Raw genomic sequence first — 26381 nt, 5'->3', positions numbered from 1 at the left:
CTGTATGTGCACCCATCATACTGTATGTGCACCCATCATACTGTATGTGTACCCATCATACTGTATGTGCACCCATCATACTGCACCCATCATACTGTATGTGCACCCATCATACTGTATGTGCACCCATCATACTGTATGTGCACCCATCATACTGTATGTGCACCCATCATACTGTATGTGCACCCATCATACGTAGTTACTTAGTTGTGTGTGATGGTCCATAACTTGAGCATTGTGGGAGGGAGGCAGGCAGTCTATATGAGTAGTTGGGAGATGTTTTACATTATTACATTATTTTCTGTTGGTGTTGATCATTTTTGTATGCCTTTACTCTTTATGTCTTCTTGTTTGTTTTCATTTGCACACAAAAAAAAACACATCTGACCTGTATAATTTTCAGTCTGGTTGGGTGTTTAATAAAAACATTTGAAACAAAACATTACAACATCCATTAGACCCCAAACCAAATTGGGGTGAACATAGGTTTCACAATGAGGGAAGGCAAATAGTAACTGCACAAACAGCATATGCTGTATATTATTTTAGCCTTGCGCAATGCAAGCTTCTTTAAATCACAGAAAAGGCCAGTAACAATAGAATAAACATTAAAGTCAATGTTTTGACACTTTAAACCTTCATGAATATATTGTTTGGTGTTAAAAGGGTCAAAAGGAACATCACATGTCACCCAGGAAGCCTTCCTCTTTTCGTTATTTGTCCTTGAGGGCAGACAGCTCCTTGCATCCCCCTGTCGGGTCAGACATGTTGGGTGACAGCAGGGATGGGGCTACCGCTGGCCAGTCTCACTTATTATTTAGGTCATGCTTCCACTGTGCGGCAGAATCTAACCACTCTGTCTTAGTCACGTCAAAGACCACAAACACCCCGTGCCCTTCTTGTAGTACACTCTGGACATGTTCCTAATCCTCTCCTGACCGTATGGACATATAGAAATATATAGAGCGTGTCCCTTTGGGCCCTGGTCCAGTAGTGCACTCTGAAGGGAAAAGTACACCTACTGGGACCTACAGACGCTTATCGTCTGACTTGCTCTCTTAAATCCTCCTTAAATTTGATTGGAAAGCTGTTCACTTCCATAGAAGTTAATCTGGCTGTGAAAAATGTACAACTTGGAAAGCAAGAGATTTGATTGCAATACATGCAAGATAACCACCTATAATTCCACAAAGATATATTCTCAATAATCAATTTTCATCAATAAAAATAAAGACTTTTTTAACCATTACCATGTAACAATTAAATTGTATGTACAATTTTGAACTTTTCATGTTGCCTTTTACATGTACTGAAACCACATAAAAAAAAATTATATTCATTTTAAATAACCGCTTTGGGTATTTCAGAGTACCTGAATTCTCTTATACAAGTTGTTTGCCTCTTAACACTTACTTTGGGGTTTCCATTCAAACAACTTCCAAACACCAGAATTTATTTTGGGTGCATTCCATTTCAAGGTTTTATTACACAATGTTTTTTTTTAAAGTTTTATATTTATTTAATGTAGAAACTGATTTAAACAATCGGCCCCTTTTACTTTGCTATACCCTAGGCTTAGCTGAACTGATGCTCCTGCAGTTAACACAACTCAAAAAAATTCTCAGTGATTGCTAGCTTATACTTTCTTTTTATCTGCAGGTGTATGGCAGGCTACAAATAAGCTGTCAATGAATGACCCAGTACACACCTAAAAAAGTATTTAATTTATTCTACCAAAATAAATGTTCCTAATGTAAACAACAATGACTTTCCAAACTACAGTGTTTGATTTAAAACAAAAAAAGATTCACCTTTAACTATTAAACAGCCCATGTTATATAGTGAGACCTAAAGAATTGTGAAGGAAAGAATTATACTGTACAAACAAACGCAACAGGCACTATAAGCAACACATTTATACTTTGTAAAAGGAACTTCAGGTAGAAATGCCTTTCAGTTAAACTAATCTGAATTGTCACCAAAATATGTTGCATACAAATACTGTACATTCACAAAACGAATGACATTGTCAGACAATTTTGGCTATAATGTTAATAATAGACACCGTTGCTGAATGGATTTAGAAGGCAGTTTATAAAATATGCAAACTTGAGAAAAAAAGTTCTGTTAATGGAAGCATATTGGATACTGTATAAAAAATTATTCTGGTTTTGTTTGCTATATTCTTACAGTAGGTCGTTGCATCACATTTTCATTCTGAGGTTATCTGATGAAAACAGTGGCTGTGACAATCTGCCCTTTTAGAATATAATACATACTTGCTCTGAGCATAACAAAAAAACACAATCCTCTAGAATATTTTTACATTGTAAGGTTATATTATGATATATTAGAATATTATTCTATTAGAATAGGTCTGTTTGAGTGAAATACACGTTGGATGGTCTAGTATTCTAATTCTAAACAAACCATCTACATTCAAGTAGGGGAAGTTTGTCTAAATGAAAACAAGTCACAAACACATTATTGTATTGGAGGTTGTAATATTTACCCATGAAAACTTCTGCTTAAATGACTCCAATAAGCTACATATAGAACACTATCTCAGCTTTTTCTTTTCCCAAAGGACTAAGTTCATAGTTTTTCATCATTGCAGAAACATGGAAATACATTTAGCAACAGGTTAAATATTTCAGTCTTTTCTCTCCATGATGTTTATTATACAACAGTAAGACCTTTTACAAAGGATGTGCTGTCTTTTTTTATTGCAATTTCATTGTCCCTGTAAACAAAAACACTTGTAGTATTCAATATAGTCCACTCAATATAGTCCACTCAATCAATCAGTGACTTTTATTCGAGACATTTCTTACTTGTCATTACATGAAACATGAACAATAATTAAAGATCATCAGCTACAAAATGTCTGCTACGTTATTTTACCATATTTATAGTGCTCCTTCAAAGTGTTGAAGAACTTTGTTTGTAGTCCTTCAGAATAACAGAGGCGTAGTTTGGGGGGGTGCACAAAATAGACTCGGACACGGGGGAGGCATTGTGTAAGGGACTCCCCATGCTCGATGTATCCCGGAACGGGGAAGGGGGCATTAGGGCCATAGAATCCTCCATGGCAAATTTAATCTGAATGAGGTCACCGTCCTCTTCTTCGTGAATCAGGGCGTTGTCGTACATGTATCCATGGAGAAGGCCAAACTGCTCGTTCTCCTCGATCTCCTCCTCAGTCATCTCCTGTCCCACCTCCTCCTCAATCTCCTCCCCCTCCTCCTCCTCCTCCTCCATTTGGATGGGGGAAGTGCGTTCCTTGTCGTAAAAGGGGAAGTGGTCTGGTTGCAGTGGTAGGACTTCGTGCTGCCGGATAAGATGAGCCTGGTGGTACACAGGCCAGCCTTGACCGTTACCAGACCTGCCCCCAAAACCCCCACCGCTGCCATCACCCGCAGGGCCCGGCAGTTCACCGATAAAATCATTGTTGTAATTGCCCTGCGACTGTCGGCGCTCCATGAGGACTCCCGGCTGGGGGGCCACGCTGCTCTGTGGCAGGGGGATGCGCTCACGGGCGGGGTAATATTCAAGCACCTCCTTCTCGACCTCCTCTTTCATCTGCCCACCGGCATGGGGCATTGTCTGCCCATGGGCCATCGTGGTGTGACTATGGGGAGGGTTGTATCTGACTAGGTCACTCTCGTCCTCCTCAACTACGTTGTATAAAGTCTTGGTGCTGAGGTCAGAGTAGTCCATGGCCAGGCTGCTGCCTGTGTTAGGGTAGCTGTTAGTTAGGGGTCTGATGACGGCCGTCTGATTGGAGCACCCTGCTTCCTGTCTCTTCACGTGTACAGACAGTCTGTGCCAATTGTGCTCCCCTTTTGGAGGATGATGTCTTGCACCTGGTTCAGACCATGACACAGACTTTCCATTAGAACTATGAACAGAATAAAGATGGCTGTTAGCTATCTCACAGGAACTCAGAAAGTGAAGACAACAACAGCGTTTCTGGTTCATGTAAAAATTAAAACATTTTGAACAGATCAATTCCAAATTGATGGAGGCTTTTTGGGTTGAAATACAGGTGTGGATCTTAATTTGACTACTTTTATTACAGAAGTAAAATAGCCCGTCGAAAGAAGGATTGTATTATTATTATTGTATTATTATTATTGTATTATTCGCAATGAATAATGATATTCATATCTGACCAGTCATAAACTACGTCAGAAATACGCTTGTCAGGTAGCGGCATATTTACAAGGCTCAATGTAGTAGGCTGTAGTTTAGATGTAACCTCCACAGCATATAAGATAAACTAGTACATTGTAGTGAAGACAATATTGTTTTATGAGATAAATAAATAATTTATATCTTTTCACCCTTTTTTCTAGGATAGATCATGGATATATCAAGGATAGATCAAGGATAGATCAAGAAAAGATCAAGGATAGATCATGGATAGATCAAGGATAGATCAAGGATAGATCAAGGATAGATCATGGATAGATCATGGATAGATCATGGATAGATCAAGGATAGATCATGGATAGATCAAGGATAGATCATGGTAAGCCTTCCTCATAGGCATTTACATTAACCATTCAGCTGTTTCTGCACTACTCTCCAAACAGGTAGTCACATGGCTCACCGCCACCAACCACAGTAAGGTTTGCAGGCACCCAGGCTGTTATGTTGAGAACATCCCCCCTGAGGCTGCCTCAGTCTCCAGATAATGCTCTCCATTTGCATCACCCATGAGGCTTCCCACCCGCTTGTCGGGTAGTGGCATATTTAAGCCTCGAACCTAGACTATGGTGCTCTGCTTGGTGCTACAAAAAGGTGGCTTGATCTGTGTGCCAGCTGGGAGGCCTAAAACATGGGTGTCGGTAGTACATACTTGCTCTCTGGTGATTTAGTTTTTGATTTAGTGTTAGAGGAAACGAGAGAGGAAACAATTCTGGGTTTTCAGTGAATTCATCTAAATCGTGTGGCTCAGCTGCATTGTGATCAAATTAAGATAGTACACCTGTACACATCACTGAGGATTGTATTTCATTATGTAAATATTATAGTGAATGTATTTACTATATACTGTAAAGTTTAAGGCTGTGACATTGAGTTTTCGCATAGTGAAGAGATCCTTCAGCACTCAAAGGTATTCTGGTTTTAATTATATTCAGCAACAGACCTGTTAAGGTCATTTTTAATTGAACATTGACCTGGATCTGGCAGAATATTTTGTAACATTGTGTCCAACATGGCACCATATTCCCTACAAACTATAGAGAATAGAGTGCCATTTGGGAAGCATCTTCTGCCACCTGGAGGTGAATTAGTAGAAGACAAAATCAGCATCCCAGTGGTACCTGAGGAGCTGAGCCCCTATTCAAACCATAAGAGTGCTGATCTAGGATCAGCCCCCCCCCCCCCCCGCTGTCCATGTTCTCTTATTCAAGTCCAAACTAATCAAGGATCAGCACTCATCCTCTGATACTTTTTTTAACTGTGGGCCATGAAAGGAATGAAACAAAATTATACTGACTTACTTCTCTGAATTCTTCTTCCGTTTGAACATGTTGAGTAGGCTGTTGCTCCGGCAAGCAATCTTGCCGTCGCCGACGTGCATGCGCACCGCGTCTGAGGTAGTGAACGCGCTGCGCACGTTTCTCTCCGGCTTGGCGAGGATAATGTACATCTTGGGCGAAAACATGCAGCCCAATGCCACGGTCACGCTGAGGCTCACTGAGAAGGACGTGGTGATGATCTTATAATTGGAGCCAAAGTAGATGGGCACGAACGCCAGCCAGATAATACACGTCGTATACATGGTGAAGGCGATGTACTTGGCCTCGTTGAAGTTGGCCGGGACGTTGCGCGTCTTGAAGGCGTAGTAGGTGCAGCTCATGATGAGCAGGCCGTTGTAGCCCAGCGGCGCCACCATGCCCACAGTGCTGGTGTTACAGATGAGGTAGACCTCCCGGATGCTGGGGTAGGACTTGACGGGCATGGGCGGCTCCAGGATGATGAGGGTTATCTCCAGGGTGAGCTGGATGCTCACCAGGATGCCAGCGATCACCAGCTGATCACAAAAAATACACCGATTATAGACACCGGCTTTAAACACTGGTTTTAGACATTACCTTCAAACACTGGTTTTAGACATTACTTTTAAACACTGGTTTTAGACATTACTTTTAAACGCTGGTTTTAGACACCGGCTTTAAACACTGGTTTTAGACATTACATTACACTGCTTTTACAACCAGGTTTCAGCCATGGTCTTAGACACTGCTTTTAGATTGTGCTTTCCAATGACCCCAAAACGCACAACAAAGACAGAACAGGTATACATCTAAAATGGCCCTTGATTCCTTATGTTTACACAGTCGTGCGCTAGATAAGTGTAAACGCGTGTAACCTAGCAGGTAGATCATCTGACCAGTAACCGCAAGGTGGTTCATTGGTGTCACTGAGCCGACAAGATAAACAAATCTTTTGTTCCATCCCTGAGTTAGGCAGTTAACACCACTTTCTCCCGGGGCACTCAACGTGACAACCATCTAATTCAGAGGGCTTGGGCTGAAAGCAGAACCCAAATCTCAGTTGGGACCCTTGCGTGACAACTGAGATTTGCGAGCCCACTAAATTTCCACTTTAAAGCATTCAACGTCAACCCAAAGAGGTGAACTCAAAAGGTAGAGAGTAAGAAATCATACACATAATCACCTGGGCACAGGCGCTCATAAATCGGGGCTTCCTGGTGCATATCTTCTTCTTGCTGCCGGCCAGGATGCGTGCGATACGGTTGGTCTTGGTGACTAATGCCGAGTAGCACATGGCAGCCGAGAGGCCGACCAGGAGGCGCTGCAGGTAGCAGGAGGCCACAGTGGGCCTGGCGATCAGGGTGAAAGGGCAGATGTAGCCCAGGAAGATCCCGGCCAGGATGATGTAGCAGAGCTCACGGCTGGAGGACTTGACCACAGGCGTGTCTCGGAACAGGACGAAGATGAAGGTGACGAAGGAGGTGACCAAAATGCCCAGGCATGCGAACACCACCTGGACGATGGACTCGGGGTTCCCCCACTCCAGATATCGCAAGGTGATGGGCTCACAACCTGGGGACAAGACACTAATACCATTAATAATGTGAAAATATTTCACTGAAAACAAAGGACAAGTACATTATTGTAAATCTAATTGATTGAATAATTTAACCAACAGTCATAGACAGCAAACTTACACTTTTTAATTAATTAATTCTAGAGCCGATCTGTCTGATTTCTGAAAGGAATAATTGGGCCTCCTGTCTAAACACAGCTAAATACTGAGTCAGAATGTGTTATTCTGCAAAGTTGTATATAATAAATGAAATATGGTTAGGTTATAGTATTTTCAATTGACTAAATGTATATATTGTGAGCCTGTGTGACCGCTGCCTCCAGTTTAAAACAGTATTAAAGTAGGTTTTCAGCTCAACTATAAATACACCCCTTCTCTACTTAGGGAGGACCAGTGCACAGTACAGCTAGCCATGGTGAGGGGGGAGATTCAGGGAGAAATATAGAGCATAGCCAGGGGAGGTAAGGGAGAAGGACAGGATGGTAGCAGGACTCATTGCAGCCTTTTACTGGTCCAACCATTCCCTTAGTATCTATCCACAGACACAATGAAAATATGTAAAATATTTCAACAAATTTTACATCAAGTCAAACTGAAATAGTTAAAATAATCACATAGGTACATTTAGTAGTTTGTGTTATGGTAGTTAAAAATAATTCCTTCACGAATTGCATCCACACGTTTAGTGTCATTGTTTCATGTCACATGCCTCTGGCGTAAAAAAAGGTTGACTTTTGAATACATTTAACACAGTTCATCTTGTCTTCAAAAGAGCTTGAAAACATTTTGAAAGTAGGACAGGTGAGCGGAAGCATTAAGAGTAGTAGAGGTGTCTGAAGATGATTAATGGTCCCTATGGTGTGGTGGGAACGCCCCTTAAAGTAGGACAGTGTCACCGGGCAGGTGGGTGAGATAGAGCTGTTACCAACAATCATGGATGAATAAACTCTGTTGAACTCAATTCTAGGATTGTGCAGTGAAAGCTTTGAGGAACAGAACTGTCCCCTGGGGGGACACTGACTCCCCTGCGAATTAGATATCTGCTCTGATCTGTTAATATTGACTGTTGAACAAAACACATGTAAAACAAGTGTAAAACACGAGCAAGGAAGTACATCAATGTATATTTCCTTTTTTAATTCACAACATACTTTAGGCGCTCTGTAACTTCAATACTAGAATTAGTAGAAGATGTGCATCCTCAAATCCTCTAGTGTAATCTAACCTGTTTGTTTTGGCTCTTAGCTGTTTTTGTCTTTGTTGGTTTTTTGTGTGTGTTGTGCCAAGTACCTCGACAAGCACAAGAAAAGCTCAACCCAAACAGCCAAACTCAACAACTTGATGGGTCTGTTATACACTCACTGTGTACAATTATGTAGATATAAAAGAGGGGAGGGGGGCATTGTACTGTACCTTCAAGTTCTGAGTCCGGCCACCAGCCCAGGTCACAGGCCTTACAGGTGAACTCATCCTGGACAATCTCATTGTCTTTACAAGGGGTACAGATCCAACAGCAGCTCACCTCACCCTTCCTGATCACCTGCATTGATCACATACAGACGTTGTGAGTGTTGGTGGAGTCCCTGTGCTTTCTAGTTTCCCATGAAGCAGGTGTCAGTTCAGTCCCCAACCCTTCCTTTAGTCTTTAAGCCTTCATCTGCAGATCTGCAGGGTCTAGATATAGTCTAGACAAGTTGGTGTCACAGTTTTTCTTGTTCCCTACAAATGTGCAATATGTACCTTACAAATGTTAACATGTAAGTTGGGCTAACACAAGTTATGATGGAGGAGTATACTGTAGCATGTTTCTTATACATATGAAAAGGCCACTCAGATGGCAGGACCAACCTGGGCCACATGCAAATGTATTTATATGACAGAATTAAATTGTGGTGTTAATGAAAGTCAGTGGAACAATACATAATATAGTTCAGTGGCATTAGACCAGCTGGGCTGTAAAACCCGGACCTTGATCTCCCCCTTGGAGCAGGGCTCGCTGCAGACCGAGCGGACCATGTCACTGCGGTTCATCTGGATCATGTAGTCATCGATGCTGAGCTGCCCCTCATGCCACGAGCCCACGTTAATGTAGTCAAAGTCACCAGGTTCCACATACTGAAGGTTCATTATATCATACCTGAAAGTGGAGGGAAAATTGCTTTGATGAATATCATTGTGAAGCAAAGCTTTATTAACGTATCACTTGGATTTGATTCATAGTGAAAGATTCTATGATTATTGTGGGCTGGTGGCATTGGGTTACATAAATAGTCAGAGTATTAAGAGGTTGACAAGTACGTGGATTTGTTATATTTCAGTAGGTGACTAATGCTATAAGCTTCTAAGGACATCTACTGTTGTGGAAATTCTTGAACTGATGTATTCATGGTCGTCCTATACATGTATGAATGAGTTACTAGTTAAAGATGCAGAGAGGGGTCTGGTGTTTGAATAGGAGACATCCTTGACCGGCACCGGTGGATTAGAGGGTCACTCGTAAATCTGTATAACTCTTTATTGTCTCTGTTGATTATCCAGACATTGTGTCTCCTCAGGAGTTGAGAAGGAAAATGTGGGGGGACAGCCCGCCCTTTGGGTGATTGTTACACAAGACAGATGGGCAACAACTTACCACACCCCTTCTAACATTTGAAATGAATACTGATTGTTCATGTCTTATGGCAGAAACTCCTCGGACGATTATGTTTGTAAGCCTTTGACGCATCTCTCTTATTTGCAAATAATAATTAATAAACTGTAAATTGTGCAAAGAGATTTTTCGTCTCTGTACTTCCTTATTTAAAGAGTTATGATCGATGGAATTGCCATCACACTACCTAATCATTTGGAAACCATATTGCCACTGTGAGGGTAACACTGTGGTGAATTCCAGGAGTACATTCTGTTCTGGTAAGACTTGTTCTGCAGTCACCCCGCCATGTCTTAATCATCAGATTAAGAGCAAATTCCCACTTGGGTCAAATGCGACACTGGTCCTATGTTTCATGGCAGGGCTCATCTCGAGAGTCCAAATCACATGAGTTAAACCTACCTGCCAGGCGTGTCCCCGTTCTCGTCGAACCACACATCTTCCCCAGAGACCCCAGTGAAGGAGGTCCTCATGAGGAACTCCAACAGCTGGCTTCCATCGACGGGGTCCATGGCTTCACACAGTCCCACATGACCGGGGCACAGGTGGCTGTGCATGTCGTGCAGACCCTGGGCCATGGCATAGATGGCATTGATGACGAAGCCCATCTTACTGTCCTGGACATAGTTGTCCTCCAGACTTTCATAACCTGCCGAAAAGGATTAACACATTCAGTTAGCATTAGGGAGGATCTACACAGAAAAAATAGGAAGGAAAATCTATAGAAAAAACGTGCTATATGTTTCCGTGCTGCAAGCATTATGCAAATATTATACAATGTTACAATGCTATGCAGTACAACGTTCGGTTGATAGCCATTGCTGAATATGACGTAGACAATTATTTTATATGAATATATGTATATATATAACCTTTTTTAACCATCTATTTAAAGCATTATTTAATTACACTGACATATTGCAACGGAATGATAGGGTGTCCAAAGACAGATCATTATTCTTCTTAGGTTTGGACTTTAACAGGATACACACTGTGTTGTTCTTAGCTGTTCTGTGGCTGGACGCATCAAAGGACAGGCATCATTACATTGTGACAAAGGAATACTTGTTACTATGGAGCAATCAACAGTTTTGTATTTCCAACTCAGCACTAATTTGGCATAACTAATGTGGTCAAATTATCATTAATTGATAGAGGAAGAAAAGGAATGGTTCTCATTTGTTTCTACCCCCCTCGATTCATTTGTATCCTTGTTTGCCAGAACAACAGGTCTCATGAATAAAACTGTTTGATCCATAAGGCTGTTATAAACAGAGTGGAGTGCTATTTGATGGTTGGCAATAGGACTAGAACTTCAATAGAACCATTTATAAATAGGTCCAAGGACACCCTATCAGTTAACAAGCGTGAAGCAATATAAACAGCACATACTAGATATCACAACATTAATAATACTATCATGTACAGACTGATCAAAAGTTTAGAATCAAATAACCAATTTTAGCAATATCAATTTTTGAATAAAACAGTTCTGGAAAAATGACTGCGCAGAATTCCGATGTGTTTGTTTGAAGCCAGACCCGGTTGCTGAACGTTAATCGGCTTGCTAAGTGATACAAGTGCAAACAAACACACCAACAAACGATCGGGTCGTGTTGTGGGCAGCAGCAAGCACAGTGAGTTATACATTCAGACGGGGTGTACTTGGTGGTGACCTGCGCTCTGGGAGATCTGTAGCATTGAATTGTTCTCCCGCCGCTGAAGGTTACATCCCTTATCCTCCAAAAAGTATTACCAGCCAAATGGTTGATTTATCCTAAAACACATTTCCAGTCACCGAAGGCTGATCTATGATCCAAAATGCATTAACAACCAATGCAGGATGAACAATGGAAATTAAGTTAAAAACAAACAACTTTGAGTTTCTCAGACACTGTCTTTCTGGTCCCCGTACTTGGTCGTAGTTGCCACACGGGATTTTGTGATGATCCCGAATGGCAGCTCAAGGTGGGGAGAGACATTGGTAAGACATTCATGATTATAGATGTGTTCAGTCACTGGAAAGGGTTAATGGAAATAGGTAAACCAGGGGATTTAGCATTGATGTATCCTTGAACAACACAAGAACAATTCCATTCCACAGATCTCCCGGAGTGCATGGGCTAGTGGTGACCCAAGTATAATGAGTCAGGAGTTGGACCTTCCCTTCCTACAGGAACCTTTCCCTCTTGATAAGGTAGTACATTGCACGCATTCAGACAACCAATACTATTTTATTGTTCAAGTACACTGCTTATTATGTTTGCAATTTAACATTGTATTTATGTTTAGTTGCTCTCATCTAATCTTTGGAACTCTGCTATAATTGACCAATAGCATGAACGAGTCATATTTAACTTATACTAAATGATGTATTGTAATTGAACCTTATCTAAAGTCAAGGTGTCTTAAATGTATAGGGCCATGGTACAAATAACAATGTAATGTCTTAGCATATAGGGGCCAAGGTCCATTTAAGAACATGGTGTCTTAATGTATAGGGCCATGGTACAAATAACAATGTAATGTCTTAGCATATAGGGGCCAAGGTCCATTTAAGAACATGGTGTCTTAATGTATAGGGCCATGGTACAAATAACAATGTAATGTCTTAGCATATAGGGGCCAAGGTCCATTTAAGAACATGGTGTCTTAATGTATAGGGCCATGGTCCAAATAACAACGTAATGTCTTAGCATATAGGGGCCAAGGTCCATTTAAGAACATGGTGTTTTAGTGTATAGGGCCATGGTCCAAATAACAACGTAACGTCTTAGCATATAGGGGCCAAGGTCCATTTAAGAACATGGTGTTTTAGTGTATAGGGCCATGGTCCAAATAACAACGTAATGTCTTAGCATATAGAGGCCAAGGTCCATTTAAGAACATGGTGTCTTAATGTATAGGGCCATGGTCCAAATAACAATGTATTGTCTTAGCATATAGAGGCCAAGGTCCATTTAAGAACATGGTGTCTTAATGTATAGGGCCATGGTACAAATAACAATGTAATGTCTTAGCATTTAGGGGCCAAGGTCCATTTAAGAATATGGTGTCTTAATGTATAGGGCCATGGTCCAAATAACAACGTAATGTCTTAGCATTTAGGGGCCAAGGTCCATTTAAGAACATGGTGTCTTAATGTATAGGGCCATGGTACAAATAACAATGTAATGTCTTAGCATATAGGGGCCAAGGTCCATTTAAGAACATGGTGTCTTAATGTATAGGGCCATGGTACAAATAACAATGTAATGTCTTAGCATTTAGGGGCCAAGGTCCATTTAAGAACATAGTGTCTTAACGCATAGGGTCAATGTCCAGATAGGAACATGCAGTGTGTGGTTCTACAAGGCAGACCAGCCAGTTGGTATCTCTTGTAATACTTTCAAATGTTATTGGGCTATGTTTTATACAGCAATCTAAAATCAAGAGGATGTGAAAATACACAGTGTTGGAGGGAAAACAGTTCTTGTGCTCTCACTTTAATGCATAAAAACACCCCAATAGCTTAATATAGTAGAGGTCAACAGATATTGTATGGTAGCACTGAACTTCATGGTTGAAATTAACCTGGGTTGGTCTGGATTTATGTTTTTGAGGGGAAAAAATTTGTATCTGCAAAACTTTCCATCAAACAAGAGTTTTCTCTTGAGGATATCAGTCGACCTCTATGTATATTGCGAGTGATGTGCTTTACAAGTTTATTCAGAAAAATACACACTCACCATCTTGGAGCTCTATACAAATAAATAAAAATAAAGGTGACAGAACAGTAGGCTATCACTCTGTCTCAAATTATCACAACGTATCAATATCCATGTAATAAATTGTATGAAAACTAGAAGAAACATAGTTTTTGATTTTTTAAACAAAGAGGAGAATGTATGTAAAAAAAAATATGCAAAGGAGATGTAAAAGAGAAAAGGAAATTCATGCAATATATATAAATCTAAAGTGTTGCATGCATTGATTATATTTCCCTTAATACAGAGTTGTTGACTAAAAAACATCAGTGATTTCTATAGAATTAATAATTTGATATGCTGAGCAATGATAACCAACTCAGAAATGTATAGTATAAAACGAAAATAAATATAAAAGGGCAAGGTGGGGAAAAAAACCTTTTGAAAACATGCTTTTTGAGCATTTTTTCAAGTGATCATAGTAGCTTTAGCTAATAAATGTATCTGATTAGTTATTTTTTGTGAGATCCAATGTGGCTTGATAATTCAATTTACCTAGATCATCTTGGGTTTGCCAGGAGAACGTTTTAGAAATGAAATAAAACAAAAAACAAAAGAGTATTATTGAATGGCTAGATACACATAATCTTCAACCCTAAATAAATTACAATGGAGGAAATAATTATTTGTTCCATTTACATAATCCTTCAAAGAAACCATTTTCATACGTACCTGAGCAGTTTTTCCTGTAGTTTGTGTTCTCCAGCGGGTGCCCTGGGATGCGGCACTGGAACCTGTGCTGCCAGAACTCAGGGAACCATGGGTTCCTGGTGTTGGTGTCGAGACGGAGCTTCAGATAGTAGTCATCAAAGGATGTGACTTCCTCTGACTGTAGCTTCACAGTGATACCACCCACAGCCTCCTGCTCATAGCCCTCAACCACCTCATCTCTGTCCGCCCAACCATCACTGTGGGGAGAGAGTCACATGAACAATGATAGGACTACCGTTTACCCCCTCCTAACCAATGGCCTTGTAGAGTATTTCAATATGACCCGAAACAGAGTCTGACAACGATTTTAGATGGTACAAACTGGAGCAAAAGGTTTTCTCAGGTGGCCTAGGACTTTTGCACAGGACTGCATAAAACAGGTGAGGAGAGTTACACGTAACCTGATGAAACTGAAGGAACTAATGAAACCCAGCCCACTGTGTCTGGCATTCACTGGACCGCATCTCTAATCTAAATCCTGTAGATGCCAGACATGTTACACATGTTAGAGGGAAATGGCAAGTATCTTGAAGAGTCACATGTAAACCTTTTGCCAAGTAGAAGGGGAAATGCATGTGATCTCTAAGATTATCTGTGCAAGAATACTAAATACCATACAGTGACTATCAGGGGTATAGCACAATATTCTGGGCCCTGTACACAGGCAGTCTCTGAGGGCCCCTCCTCTCTTTTTTCAAGATTCAAACATTTTCAAGGGCCCCTCCACACCTGAGGGCCCTAGGTACTCAGTGCCCCTATTCCCCCTGGTCCAGCGCCACTGGTGACTATTGTAGAGAATATCCAAACGACGGTTGATGAAAATTATTCACTGTGTGGTTGTACTAATCATAGCTTAGAGAGATCAGTGTGCTGCATGATACAATTACATCACAGTAGCATCCCTGCCTCCTAATCATACCCTTTCACCACCTAATCTCTTGTCTTGGTTACTACTGCAAGGTTCTCAGTCTCTCATAGCAGTTCCAAGAGAAAACAAAGACCTCTCGTAAGCAAGCCATCAGCAACATTTTATTTGGGTTACATAGCTGTCGGGGGGGGGGGGGGCCCTAGAAACCTAGAAACGGCCCTGCTTGTAAGGACCTCAGTCCTGTGCCCGTGTACCTTCTGAACACATAACCTGTGATCAGTGGGTTCATCATGTAAGTAGGTTGCAGAATCCAGTCTCTGAATGTGTTCTCCACTGAGGCAGTGGCACCATGATGACTTATCCTAGAGGTATTATTTATTAAACAGCACAGCCATATAACATGCTAGCCCTAAGCTAGCTGCTGTCGTGTAGCGTTATACTGTGTGCTTTGTTAGCCCTTTGGTCACTGTACTTGGTCTGCTACACATCAGTGGGAACGAAAGCATGTCAGAGCCTCTTCCTCCATAGGAGGCTAAACAGATTTGGCATGGGCCCCCCCAACCCTCAAATAGTTCTACAGTGGCATCACTGAGTATATCTTAACAGACTGCATCCCCTCTAGTGTGGTAGCTGTACCATTATACATGCTCAGTATTCTGGTTTTTTGTAGTAAACCACTATTGCTTTTATTGTACTACTATTTAATACTTTCACCACTAGCATCAGTCCAATTCTTTTTTCCTGTGTGTGTGCATGTCTGTCTTTGTCTTGCACTATTACCAGAAACCATCAGCCCAGTAGTTTCACTATATGGTCAAGACCACTCCTGCACCCCAGCTGGGGCAGCAGTGCCACGGTTGGTCTAGCCTCACCAATGTAATGGTTGGTCGAGCCTCACCAGTGCCACAGTTGGTCGAGCCTCACCAGTGTCACGGTTGGTCAAACCCTCACCAGTGCCATGGTGGTCGAACCCTCACCAGTGCCACGTTTGGTCGAGCCTCACCAGTGTTACGGTTGGTCAAACCCTCAACAGTGTCACGGTTGGTCGAACCCTCAACAGTGTCACGGTGGTCGAACCCTCACCAGTGTCATGGTTGGTCAAACCCTCACCAGTGTCACGGTTGGTCAAACCCTCAACAGTGTCACGGTTGGTCGAACCCTCAACAGTGTCACGGTTGGTCGAACCCTCACCAGTGCCACGTTTGGTCGAGCCTCACCAGTGTCACGGTTGGTCAAACCCTCACCAGTGTCACGGTTGGTCAAACCCTCACCAGTGTCACGGTTGGTCAAACCCTCACCAGTGTCACGGTTGGTCAAGCCTCACCAGTGCCACATCTGACTGAGTGGTCTCCATTACCGCGGTCTGACTAGCTATTGCCAGTGCTGCAGCCACCACAACCTAAACTACCACGACCATCTGGCCACAATCTGGCCACAATCCCACATGGCACTTTTGGCTTAGACAGCGTTTGAGCATTAAGTGTCCTGACTGTACTTACCAGAAAGAAAACAGACAGTAACTCTAGTCCTGATGCCCTCTGCTGTCTGAGAGGACCAGTCCAGCAACGCCATTAGCTCAGCCTGTCTCCACTGACCATTGGCAGAAGCCATGACACACCTCTATACTAAGAACCAGACTGCCAGGAAAACCTGACCTCCAGCCAGTGTCCTAAACTGGGGATGGAGACCCCACACTGTCTCTGAACCTCAGTCATCTTCATAAGTGTAGGCTGAGAAGCTCTCTATGAAGCGTTGCAATCAACGGAACCCACTTGGGACCTTTCCTAACCTCACTGAGGTGTTAGAGCACAGGTGTCAAACCGGTTCCACGGAGGGCCGAGTGTCTGCAGGTTTTCGCTCTCACCTTGTACCTGATTGATTAATTAGTTCACTAATTGGTTAATTTCTACCCCCACCTGGTTGTTCTGGTCTGACCTGGGAACCAATTTAAAGGAAAACCCAAAGACCTGCAGACACTCGGCCCTCCGTGGAACCGGTTTGACACCCCTGTGTTAGAGCGTCAGTGTGAACAAATCAATATCCAGTAATTATTTCATTTTACTGATCCCATTCCTCTTCTGACATTTGTGGGTGTGTCTTGAGTGCGTTATTAGAGTGTGTTCTGTGCATCTGTCTAGTATTGCTCATTATCCTCATTTAAAAACAAAACGGAACAGTAGTTTAACCAACAAGTAACATAGGAATTGATGGGAAACTAATTACCAGAGCTCGACTTGGGATTGAATAGGTGTTGGAGATGTTCTTCCAAGTTGGTATATTTGTAGATTTTTTATTGACTATCTAGTTATTGTCTATTATTTTGTTATAGCTTCAGGGCTGACCTAATAGGCCTACATAAGAAATGTCTCTTGTTTCTCCACAGGCAACAGCACTAACACACACTCAGGAGGATGGACACATACACAGGGGAATCTGGAGGAGAGACATTCCAGTGCCCCCCAGCTCAGAAGAGCTCATTTCCATTTTGAAGTGTACTGGTGCGCACGTGGACCAAATTCAAAGACAGACGGTTGGTACAAAGTGAAATCATAACATGAATGCTAATTCTCTGTTGCTTTTCAGTGCACATTACACATTGATCAACATATTTTTGTTGCCACTGATATGTAGGCTCTACGGAACTCTGGTTTAAAGCAGTACACCGTACTTTTGGAGCATGGTGCCATAGGACAGACTGTGATGCTGGGAACGCTGGTATGTCCATCAGGCAGGCAGCTATAAACCCGAAAGCCAGTCACGTCTACAGCTCTCCGGACAACTCCTCCCACACAGGCCAGGCACCCGGTTCCGATGGAATGAAGTCCAATCAGGACACTCGGAACAGCTCCTGCCCAAGTCAAGCATTGCTAATCACATTATATTTTTGTGCAGATCACAAAAACTAAACAATTGCCCTCCTCCCTCGTTCAGCATGGCAACATCACCAGTATTCAGCCATCTGTTTCACAGCACTACACACTCTGTTTAGAGCCAAGAACCTGCTGCAATGACGTTAGTACATCATACAGGTCATCCTACAAACCATGGTAGGAACAAACACATTCATCCAGACCAATCCACCTCCATGTGGGATACTGGATGTAATTGGAAACATTTTCTCTAGGGAGTGTGTCTGTTTTCCATGATTGTATTTAGCTTTTCATGTATTGTTAGTTTTCTCTTTGTTTTGTGGAGTATTGACACTTGCCAAGAGGCCTGTATTAATATACAAGTTATTTTATAAGGTATATGAACGGGACAGGAAGTCAGGCTATGTTTTTTTTTTATTGTGATCTACCCAGGCCATTGCTGCAAATGAGGAACTGAAGCAGGAAGGCTTATGGATATTGGAAAGGTGTAGAGTGGAATTTCTCTGGTCTAGATTCACTGGGCTGCTGGTGTTCACTTACAGCACTGCTCTAGAAAACAATCTTTTCTCAGTCGCTAGTCTCCTTGACCCAGAAAGAAACAGCCGCACCAATCCCATGTCCTACTTCTCATCCTCAGAGGGACGTCACTAGCAGTATAACTCAACTGCAGAGTTATTTGTCCTTTTTAATTTATTTATACATTTCTGTAATCATCAGTGTTGTATATGGCATTCTCGCAACGACCATGAATCACTGGTACATTTCTTGTTTTTTTATTCTAAATGTTTTTGTCTTTATTCAAGTATGTTTCTGAAGAATTGTATTAACTGTTGCCCGCACTGTGGTCCAAAAGCATTCCTATTTTGTGCAAAATGAAATAATAAAAGCTACAAATAAAAGAAAAGCACATCTGAAACCAGGCTAACTCGTTGCGGTTTGAGTTGTAGCTTGAGCATCACTATTCCTGGCAGGTCTTCATGCTAGCTTGTTACATCCTCACTGGATAGCTACAAACTAACTACAGTGAGGAAATGTCAACCAGCTGATAATATGTGTTTTGACGTTCGGTTGTGCTCACCACTGAGCTCTGTGCTGGAGGTGCTGTCCCACATTACCCCTATTTCCCACTGAGCTTGTGATCTGACAGGGGGAGAGATTGCTGTCACATATTACCCAAGCCTCCCCAGTTTGCCTGTGATCTGACAGGGGGAGAGTGAGAAAGACAGAGAGGGAGAGAGCTCACTGTTCGAACTATGCATTATTCATAAGTGTGAGTCTGGCTCAAAGCTCCAATCTCTTTCTCTACTCTAAGATGCGTCATAAATTAAGCCAAAAGTGTAAATGATACATCCCATTAACCAATTATTGGACTGATTATTTACTGCATAAGTTAACTTTACCTGCCAACGAGAAGAAACTCTCCGGCCACCCCAAGTCGCCTCATGGCCATGAGCAGCCCACGGACCGTCATGCCCTCGCAGAAACAGACAACCACGCGGGCCTTAGGCAGACGTTCCCTCAGCTTCCTCAGCAGCCTGTCAAAGTGTTTCTCCCCAGCGTTGCTATAGATCTTATCTGAATGGGCAATACACAGGCCCTCCTGAGAGGCTAGCTCCTTAAATGCCTCCATACCGCTCTCTCCATAGTTACCTGGGAAGAATTAACAAACAAAAAAACATTATATAGTCATCTTTCAAGGTAAATATATATATATATAATATTGTATATATATATATATATATATATGTATACAATATTATATACAGTATATATGTATATATATATATATATATACAATATTATTTAAAAGTTACAGTTCTACTTTATAGTTAGAGTTGAGCTTTTCTTCAGTATGATTTTAATGTAGAACTTGCGCTACGTTTTGCCTTTAAGCCAGACACAACAGCACTGCAACCTATGACTATAGCTGCATTTTAAATATTCTGTATGTTTTGTATTATTATTTCAGAGACTAAAGTGCCATGTCGTTGTGTTTCATATTGCTTATTTATTTAATTAAAGCACTCACCAGCCTGGTAAATAATGAATAATGAAGGTGCAACAGGACAGAAGTGTAATTCGGTTTTAATCAGTTCACCGCCAGCTCTGCATGAGTCCCTCTGAGTCCTCCCTCACTGCAGGCAGAGCAGAGGTCTGTGCCTGCTTCCCAAATGGCACCCTATTTCCCACATAGTGAAGTATGTTTAACCAAAGCTCTACGGAACTCTGGTTTAAAGCAGTACACCCTGCATTTGGAGCATGGTGCCATAGGACAGACTGTGATGCTAGGAACGTTGGTATGCACATCAGGCAGACAGCTATAAACCGAAAGTCATTGAGACATTTCATCACCAGGGACTGGAATCTTAATTACTGTATAATAATGTAACAGCCCAGCTTCTGTTCATGTAGTGCAGAACAGAAGTGTAGCTACTGCTAAAGCCCAAGATTGTTCTGGTCTCTTAGTCTCATATGCTGCAATTAAATCAATTCATTGAAGAACCTTTGACACATGAACGTACACAGTCATTCACAAGTTTGGGGTCACTTAGAAAGGTCATTGATAAGGTTAGAAATAATCATATTTAATTGAAAGTATAATTGTGTCCTTCAATTACAGCTTTGCAGACATTTGGCATTCTAACTGTCAATTTGTTGAGGTAATCGGAAGAGATTTCACCTCATGCTTCCTGAAGCACCTCCCACAAATTGGATTGGCTTAACGGGCACTTCTTAAGTTCCATACTGTCAAGCTACTCCCACAACAGCTCAATAGGGTTGAGATCCGGTGACTGTGCTCCATTATAGACAGAATACCAGCTGACTGCTTCTTCCCTAAATTGTTCTTAAATAGTTTGGAACTGTGCTTTGGGTCATTGTCTTGTTGTAGGAGGAAAATGTCTCCAATCAAGTGCCAGCATCCCAGACTCACCTGTTAAATCAACAAAACCGTTTTCAGCTGTGCTAAAATATATACAAAATGGTTTTATAATGATCAATTAGCCTTTTAAAATGACAAACTTGGATAACACAATGTGTCATTAGAACACAGGAGTGATGGTTGCTGATAATGGGCCTTTGTATGCCTATGTAGATATTCCATTAAAAATCAGCAATTTCCAGCTACAATAGTCATTTACAACATTAACAATGTCTATACTGTATTTCTTATCAAACTTTTTGATGCGCAAAGAATTAGCTTTTCTTTTGTCTTCTTTCGATAACAAGGAAATGCCTAAGTGACACCAAACTTCTGAATGGCAGTATATATTCTGAGTGAATTACATCATGCTGCAGAGAGTTTGTGGAGGACAGTGAATTGGTTTTCTACAGTATCCTCTAAAATGTACCTCACCGACATTCATCTCTTTGTGCACTTTCTCACAGCTGGACAGATTTCCTGTCATCACCTTCCTGTAAGACTTCATATGGGTTCATTTTGGAAGAATGTGGCTCACCAAAGTTTAAAAACATGAAGCTGAAACATTTTGAAGATCTTAGACAGGGACTTGTGGTAGTGCATTGTGCGCATGAATTTCTAAACAGTGTTCTGATGCATGTCATAAATAGTTGATGCTATTGCCATGACAAGCCAACAGAAAAAGATGATATCTTTCGGAACATCAACACAAATCATTGCAAGGGAAGCCAAAATGTGAGTGCTTTTCTTGTAATACTGTTGTTTTTGTTTTTCTGTGGACAATACTGCTGCTTCCACAATGTAAAATTAGGTGTTAATTAAAAAGAACAAACTGTTACTTTCAGCATTGCTGTATCCATTAAAATGGGTGATAGAAAAAACAGAAACAATTCCATCCGCCTGTGTACTTCTTTCTTTTTTATGTTTCTTGTATTTAATTCACCTTTTTTTTTTACCAGGTAAGCCAATTGAATAAAACCACGTTTTAATTACAATGATGACCCTGCCTTAAGTCTTAATGATAAAATACAATCAAAAACTCTATGTGCCGTGTGACAGGCAAGAGGTCAATAAATGATAACATATGAAGTGATACATACATACAGATGGAAAGCTTATGTAAAGTTCAGAAAAGGATTCACTGACAGTGACTGGAATAACTGACCACTGACAGTGTCTGAAATATAACTCAAAATAGGACACAAAGATCAAGGCCTGTTATAATCAAGCACCAAACCCAAGATTGTCACTTCCTGATTGGTTTCACCTGTCTCACTATTGTCTCCTCCCCCCACCAGGTGTCTCCTATGTTCCCATTACCTCTCGTCTGTTTATCTCTGTGTTTTCTGTTCGCCCGCTGCCAGGTCGTGTTGTCCTTTCATGCGTTTGCAGCGTTTACTCCCGAGTTACCTGTCTCCTGGGACCCGTTCTCTGCTCAGCCTTCCCATTTACTGCACCCCTTCTGTCCCTGACCCCGAGCCTGCCTGTCCCCTGTGCTTCTCACCTCGTTACGACCTTTGCCTGCCCCCGACCTCGAACCAGCCAATTCCTCTGTACCTCTAGGATTCTGATTCATTGTCAGACCTCTGCCTGCCTGCCGACTACGAGACTGCCTAGTCCTACCATGAACATCGGTGCAAGACATCTCCTCTCTGCCTCTGTGTCCATGCTTGGTTCCACACCCCGGCCTGGTCAAAGATAGAGTAGTTCTTTCCAACTTACAGCTGAGTCAAACTATTACCCTGTGTAACAGGTCTGACTCTCCACACCTAATTGAGCCCATCAAAAGCTACTTGCTAAGTCAGTGTTAAGGAACATTGAAGGGCTAGAATTTTTTTGCTTGATTAATATGTAGCAAGCCTAGAACCTGAACAAAAAAACTGTTGATTCTCCCTACAGAGACATGTACTTTAAAGAATTACTCCTGAAATGCAGCACTAAGATGAGGAAAGCGATGACTATTACTTGAACATGGATGACGTTGAACTCTCTTTCAATCAACATCATTATGAATTGTATAAATTGTATGAACAAATAATTAAGTATTAATCCTAATAATTTAACTACATTGTATATACAATAGAAATGTTTATTCAATGTAAAACTGTAAGGAAACCAGTTGCGAAAGGATTTTTGTTAGTTATTGCTTATTGTTGAGCATGTTTACAATACTGTAGCTAGTTACCTGACAGTGATATGTTGATTCAACGTATGTTTTAACAGTGTGTTTTGATTCAGCCTGTTTTCACAGTCATGTGTTGATTCAACCTATGTTTTAGCAGTATACGTCGATTCAACCTATGTTTTCACAGTTGTATCCAACCAATGTTTCAACAGTATATTTTGATTCAACCTATGTTATCACAGTTGTATGTTGATTCAACCTGTTTTCACAGTCATGTGTTGATTCAACCTATGTTTTCACAGTTTTATATTGATCCAACCAATGTTTCAACAGAATATTTTGATTCAACCAATGTTTTAACTGTATATGTTGATTCAACCTGTTTTCACCTGGTATGTAGATTCAACCTATGTTTTCGCAGTGTATGTTGATTCAACCTATGTTTTCACAGTGTATGTTGATTCAACCTATGTTTTCACAGTGTATGTTGATTCAACCTATGTTTTCATAGTGTATGTTGATTCAACCTATGTTATCACAGTTGTATGTTGATTCAACCTATGTTTTCACAGTGTATGTTGATTCAACCTATGTTTTCATAGTGTATGTTGATTCAACCTATGTTATCACAGTTGTATGTTGATTCAACCTATGTTATCACAGTTGTATGTTGATTCAACCTATGTTATCACAGTTGTATGTTGATTCAACTTATGTTATCACAGATGTATATTGATCCAACCAATGTTTCAACAGTATATTTTGATTAAACCAATGTTTTGACAGTGTTGTTGATTCAACCAATGTTTTAACTGTATATGTTGATTCAACCTATGTTATCACAGTTGTATGTTGATTCAACCTATGTTTTCACAGATGTATATTGATCCAACCAATGTTTCAACAGTATATTTTGATTAAACCAATGTTTTGACAGTGTTGTTGATTCAAACAATGTTTTAACTGTATATGTTGATTCAACCTATGTTATCACAGTTGTATGTTGATCCAACCAATGTTTCAACAGTATATTTTGATTAAACCAATGTTTTGACAGTGTACATTGATTCAACCAATGTTTTAACTGTATATGTTGATTCAACATATGTTATTACAGTTGTATGTTGATTCAACCTGTTTTCACATGGTATGTTGTTTCAACTTATGTTATCACAGTTGTATGTTGATTCAACCTATGTTATCATAGTTGTATGTTGATTCAACCTATCTTATCACAGTTGTATGTTGATTCAACTTATGTTATCACAGTTGTATGTTGATTCAACCTATGTTTTCACAGCTTTATGTTGATTCAAACTACACATGTAATAGCAGTACTCCCTGTTCAACTAATCATGTATATCCATTCATCACATTGTGTTTGAATTGATGTTGATGCCAATTATTAAACATGAAGCCAACTACTTGTGTAAGAAACCAAAACAGACAGACACTTACCCTCTGTATGCACTGCTGACACATAGGTCCAATTATAACGTTTGACAATGTCCAGGATGGCTCTGGCTTGGAGAGTGTCAGATGGAACAACCCTAAGGAAATACTTGAAGAGCGTTTTGTCACTCAGATCTATGCTAGTTGCAGAATATGCTATCTGGGGGATGTTGAACAGCTGCAGGAGGTTCTGTACTTGAATAGCCACTGAACTTGACCCAGGGCCAATGACCCCTGCTATGGGTTTCTTGGTAGTGGGTAGCTGACTGGAAGGTGTCCCTTCAATGCACCACTGTCTGGAGGTACCATCCTTGTTGTCATCGTCCCGAATGGAGATGAGGGAGTCTCTGATGAACTCAATACTCTGCTCCAGAGCCACCGAGGAGTGCCAGCAGGAGTCCCTGATCTCACACCCCAGCGTGATGTTGGGCAGGAGGTTTGGGTCAGAGTTGATCCGGTCCAAGGTGTGGAACATGGCTTCTACTCGCTGGATTCCGTATTGTTCCCTAACCTCCCCGCATTTTCTCTCCGCTACCTGCTCTGTCGATGGTTGGTGATGGACCGAGAACAGGGCACCAATTATAATGTCCCCGTCCATTCTGGCCACCAGACGTGAGGAACCAGCTTTAGGAACTGCTGACCTCTCGAATACATTACTGGCAGAAATGAATGCATCATTCAGTAAAATAGAAAAACACAAAAACGTAATGGCATTCAAGTACATCATATTCCACATGGTTTAAAAGGTCTTGGTTTAAAAGGTGTTAGAATCATGTCCGGTTTGTCATTTGGGAGAGACATAGGTCCACGTTAAATGAAACATCCATCATCACCTTATCCCTCTGATGTCTAACCTGCAGATGAGATACATGTGTTAATTGAGGTTGGTTTTGTAAACAAGGAATGATAAACAACTGTCTGTTGTCAAGCTATCTTTGGCATCTCTTAATATCCATTAGATATGCTACCTAACTTCCAAATTAACCAAAGACAAACACTGCAGAAGCCAATTGACATTCAATCTTAAATAACGTAATTTACACTAATTTGTAACCATACAGCCTAAAGGCATTGATGCCCCTTATAATCTATACAGCAAAAACAATTTGCAGGATAGTGACTCAAAGTTGATAGGTGTGCGTGCGGTTAATTTGCATATATTGTTTCAGCACCTTGGACAGCGCCAGGTGCGGACTTGCGCATTGGACTCCATCATTTATCCGAACTGAGATTGTTTAAGCCCTAATTGGTTGTTAAAATGTTCCTAAAACGTCTCAATGAAATTATGAACCAGATGTCATACAATCTTATGCCATTAGTCACATTTCAATATTTTTCTTGTCAAATTTTACCAACGGTTTTGGTAAAATATGTCATTCGCCAGTTTTTATGTATTAAATTTTTTCTTACATTTGTGAATGACATGTCTTACTATTTTTTTTAACCTTTTTTAAAAATATTGCTATTAAACGAGGAGCAGTCTCTTAAATATATGTTGCATTGTACCTTTTGCATCCAATTGGCTAAACTAGCATACATATCGTAACGTTAGAATGTGGACATACCTGCACCTCCTGCCTCCGAACATTGCGTACCTCTTCGTCTCCTGAACCTCTCAGTTTGGAGCCCAAGTTAAGCCTCTGCCGCGCAAATGCAGGGTTTCTCTTTTTTCTCTCCTTCTCTCTCTCTCACTCTCTCCCTCTCTCCGTCTTTCTTTCTGAAAATGGAGAATGGGTGCCCCCGTTCTATTTGTCTTGATCACTGCATGTGTCTTTAAAACCGGGTCACATACATTACATGGTCACATAAAGGACAGCAAGCAGAAAGACAGAAATGAAGGGGGTTGAGATTGGTTGAATGTTTATGTCCTATGTATTCTGTATAGTGAATTGAAATGAGGCATTAACCATTTAACATGCGTGGTCATTGTGTGTATTGTATGACAAAATTTAA

General features: G+C 41.0%; 1 protein-coding gene across 4 annotated transcripts; it reads right to left on the bottom strand.

The window, feature by feature from the left end:
- Nucleotides 1-393: 393 nt before the first annotated feature.
- On the bottom strand, nt 394-26079 carry grm1b (glutamate receptor, metabotropic 1b). 4 transcript variants are annotated; one of them, XM_020053970.2, is made up of 12 exons: nt 25994-26079; nt 24435-25282; nt 19332-19581; nt 14155-14390; nt 13978-13986; nt 13465-13476; nt 10139-10385; nt 9055-9223; nt 8500-8626; nt 6694-7082; nt 5514-6046; nt 394-3901 (listed from the first exon to the last, which is right to left on the bottom strand). In XM_020053970.2, exons 2-12 carry the CDS (start codon nt 25162-25164, stop codon nt 2923-2925), a joined length of 3681 nt encoding a protein of 1226 aa, XP_019909529.1. In that variant the 5' UTR covers nt 25165-25282; nt 25994-26079; the 3' UTR covers nt 394-2922. The 4 variants fall into 4 exon arrangements, with proteins under 4 accessions (XP_019909529.1, XP_019909530.1, XP_010876824.1 ...); XM_020053972.2 differs by having other exon boundaries at nt 3655-3866; XM_020053971.2 differs by lacking the exon at nt 13465-13476.
- Nucleotides 26080-26381: the final 302 nt, after the last annotated feature.

This window comes from Esox lucius, chromosome 15 (genome assembly GCF_011004845.1).
Source record: "Esox lucius isolate fEsoLuc1 chromosome 15, fEsoLuc1.pri, whole genome shotgun sequence".
NCBI classification, from domain to species: domain Eukaryota; kingdom Metazoa; phylum Chordata; class Actinopteri; order Esociformes; family Esocidae; genus Esox; species Esox lucius.
This window is presented reverse-complemented; position numbering and strand designations above follow the sequence as displayed.

What these genes read in the sequence shown, in the direction of transcription:
- grm1b (XM_020053970.2), bottom strand. Translation starts at nt 25,164, where the DNA reads ATGTGGAATATGATGTACTTGAATGCCATTACGTTTTTGTGTTTTTCT. An exon ending in AACGGGGACACGCCTGGCAG is followed by an intron (nt 9,224 to 10,138) that starts GTAGGTTTAACT and finishes CTCCACTTTCAG; the next exon opens with GTATGATATAATGAACCTTC. An exon ending in GCCGGACTCAGAACTTGAAG is followed by an intron (nt 7,083 to 8,499) that starts GTACAGTACAAT and finishes TCTTGTCCCCAG; the next exon opens with GTTGTGAGCCCATCACCTTG.